The sequence below is a fragment of the Penaeus chinensis genome, chromosome 19 (assembly GCF_019202785.1).
Source record: "Penaeus chinensis breed Huanghai No. 1 chromosome 19, ASM1920278v2, whole genome shotgun sequence".
Taxonomy (NCBI): Eukaryota; Metazoa; Arthropoda; class Malacostraca; order Decapoda; family Penaeidae; genus Penaeus; species Penaeus chinensis.
In genome coordinates, this window is record NC_061837.1 from 22,930,954 (window position 1) to 22,933,453 (window position 2,500).

The window sequence follows — 2,500 nt, forward strand, 5'->3', positions numbered from 1 at the left end:
CCTGCTGCATGGGCAACAGCTTGCTCCTGACATTTTTTTTTTTTTTTTAGCCCGGGCATTGACTCTACCTAAATGGGAGTGGGTAGAGACAGTAATGTAAGAGTTGACATCGACTGAAGGTGGCAGTCGATGCGCGCGTGTGTGTGTGTGTGTGTGTGTGTGTGTGTGTGTGTGTGTGTGTGCATATGTGTGTGCATATGTGTGTGTGCATACATACATACATCATATATATATACATACATACATACATACATATATTTACCCATATACATACACACATGTGTGTATGTGTGTGTGTGCATGTACTTATATATTTATGTACATACACAGATGTATATGTGTATACATACATGCATACATGTATATTTATATATATATATCATTCATTCTCTCCTTATCTCTCTCTGTTTTATTTATTCATCCATTCCCATCCATTTCATTCATAATTCTTTCACAAGCCTGTGCCATGGACGAAGTGGAAGTGGATGGCAACAAAGACGTCTTTCCACTTGCATCCACTTGCATCCACTTGTATCCACATGGGCCTCATCACACACGCCGTGGCACTTTGTCTTGTCCGTGAGAAAGTATGATTCTATTTACTTTCCTGAGTTTACTTTTGCTTTGCGGTGTCGCTGTAAAGTTGTATTATAGATTGCACGGGATTGCTGTTGCAACGAAAGAGCAACGACAAACACACACATGTGTATATATACATACATATGTGTGTGTGTATGTGAGCGGGGTGTGCGTGTGTATATGTATATAAATATATATATAAATATATATATGTATATATATATATATTAGATATATACTCATATATACATATATATATATATATAAGATATATACATGCATACATATATATATATGCATACATATAAATATATATATATATATATATTAATGTAAACCTATCACTCAGCTGGAGACAATCAACTGCCCATGGACGTCCTGAGGAGCCTGTGGGCCATGAAAGGGTACAGCGTGGGCGTGCAGAAGGTCGCAAACAGCCAGGACGTGATCCGGGTACTGCAAGCAACTTCGGTGGACTCGCTCAATGTCATTCAGCTTGAAGACGAAGCCGATTTCAACCTGCTGATGATGGTAAGCAAATTACGTGTTTTAAATGCACGATGACCCCCTCCCCCCTCCCCTCCCCTCCCCTACCCTCTCCCCTGATGGTCACTGATGTAGCCTCCGGGCTAGTACAGTGGTAACGTGCCGGCCTCTCATCCGAGGGGTCGGTGGTTCGCGCCCCGCCCAGGCGCGAGAAGTTGCAATTGTCGCCTGGAGGTTACTGCTGTGTCTGGGCACCACGGCGGGTAAGGACAAAAGCCGAGTCAGCACCAGCTGACACACATTAGCGAGTCGACATTAGTCGACACAGGCCGGGCTCCCCTCATTGGCATAGCCCGGGCGAAGCTCAGCTTCGCATATCGGACTTATCCTTGTCACTGATGACGAAGCATGTTGTTTCATTTCAGAATTTGCGTAGTCTGTGAAGTATTATGTCACGTGTGTTGTTTCGATGAAGCGAGGACCTCTTGATGTTCTTGTTTTGGGAATGTGTGTTCGCTGAGGAGCTTCGCGCGTCAGTTCAGTTTGTTCTGCACACTGGATTATTTCGCTGTATTCATTGGAGAATACAGTACCCGAGTTTTTGGGGTCGACGTTGTGTCTGTATATACATATATGTATATATACATATATATATATAATATACATATATATATACATATATATGTATGTATGTATAAAACTGTGTATGTATATGTATATATATATATATATTCATTCAGATATATATGTGTGTATATATATGTATGCATCTACGTATATACATATATATATATATATATATGTAAGCAATCTGACAGCAAGGTATGAATCCATAACGCAGAATGAACTAGTTTTAGCCAAACAATGCCGAGGATTGTTTCCACGGCCTGAATAATACAAGCTGTAAAGAAACCATTAGCTGACAGGGTCTGTGATCACTTGACGACTACACTACGAGGCATATATGACAGAGTGCATAGATCATGCATGCACGTGATACACTCTATGTGGTACCATACTATATGTCCTAAACGTGGTAAAGAGCGATGGAACATTTCCATTCACTTTGCTTTTAGTCTTATCTATTTTTTTCACTCATTTTTTACCATATATTTCGTTCACTCATTCTTTCCCATCTATTTTTTTCATTCATTCTTTCTCACTCATTATTGAATTAATTTTTTCCCATCTATTTCTTTAATTTATTCTTTCCCATCTTTTTCTTTCATTTATTTTTTCTCACTCATTTCTTTAATCAATTCCTTCCCATATTATTTTTAAAATTTATTCTTTCAAACCTATTTCTTTCATTCATTCCTCTGCCTTTGTATGGCATTAGGTGGACTGCTTACTTCGTGCTGGCTCGTGTTTAGCCAAGCTATAACGCTGAAATATAAATAGAGTAAATAATTTCCTGAGACACGTAAGGAAAAGG

At 39.2% G+C, this 2,500-nt stretch overlaps 1 protein-coding gene across 1 annotated transcript in view; it reads left to right on the top strand.

The window, feature by feature from the left end:
* The window catches only part of LOC125035412 (probable glutamate receptor), a 34,466-nt gene that overhangs the window by 6,015 nt on the left and 25,951 nt on the right, over window positions 1-2,500 (top strand). The window contains exon 3 of the mRNA XM_047627790.1: window positions 929-1,110. Coding sequence (XP_047483746.1) covers window positions 929-1,110 — 182 coding nt within the window. The remainder of the gene's footprint in view (window positions 1-928; window positions 1,111-2,500) is intronic.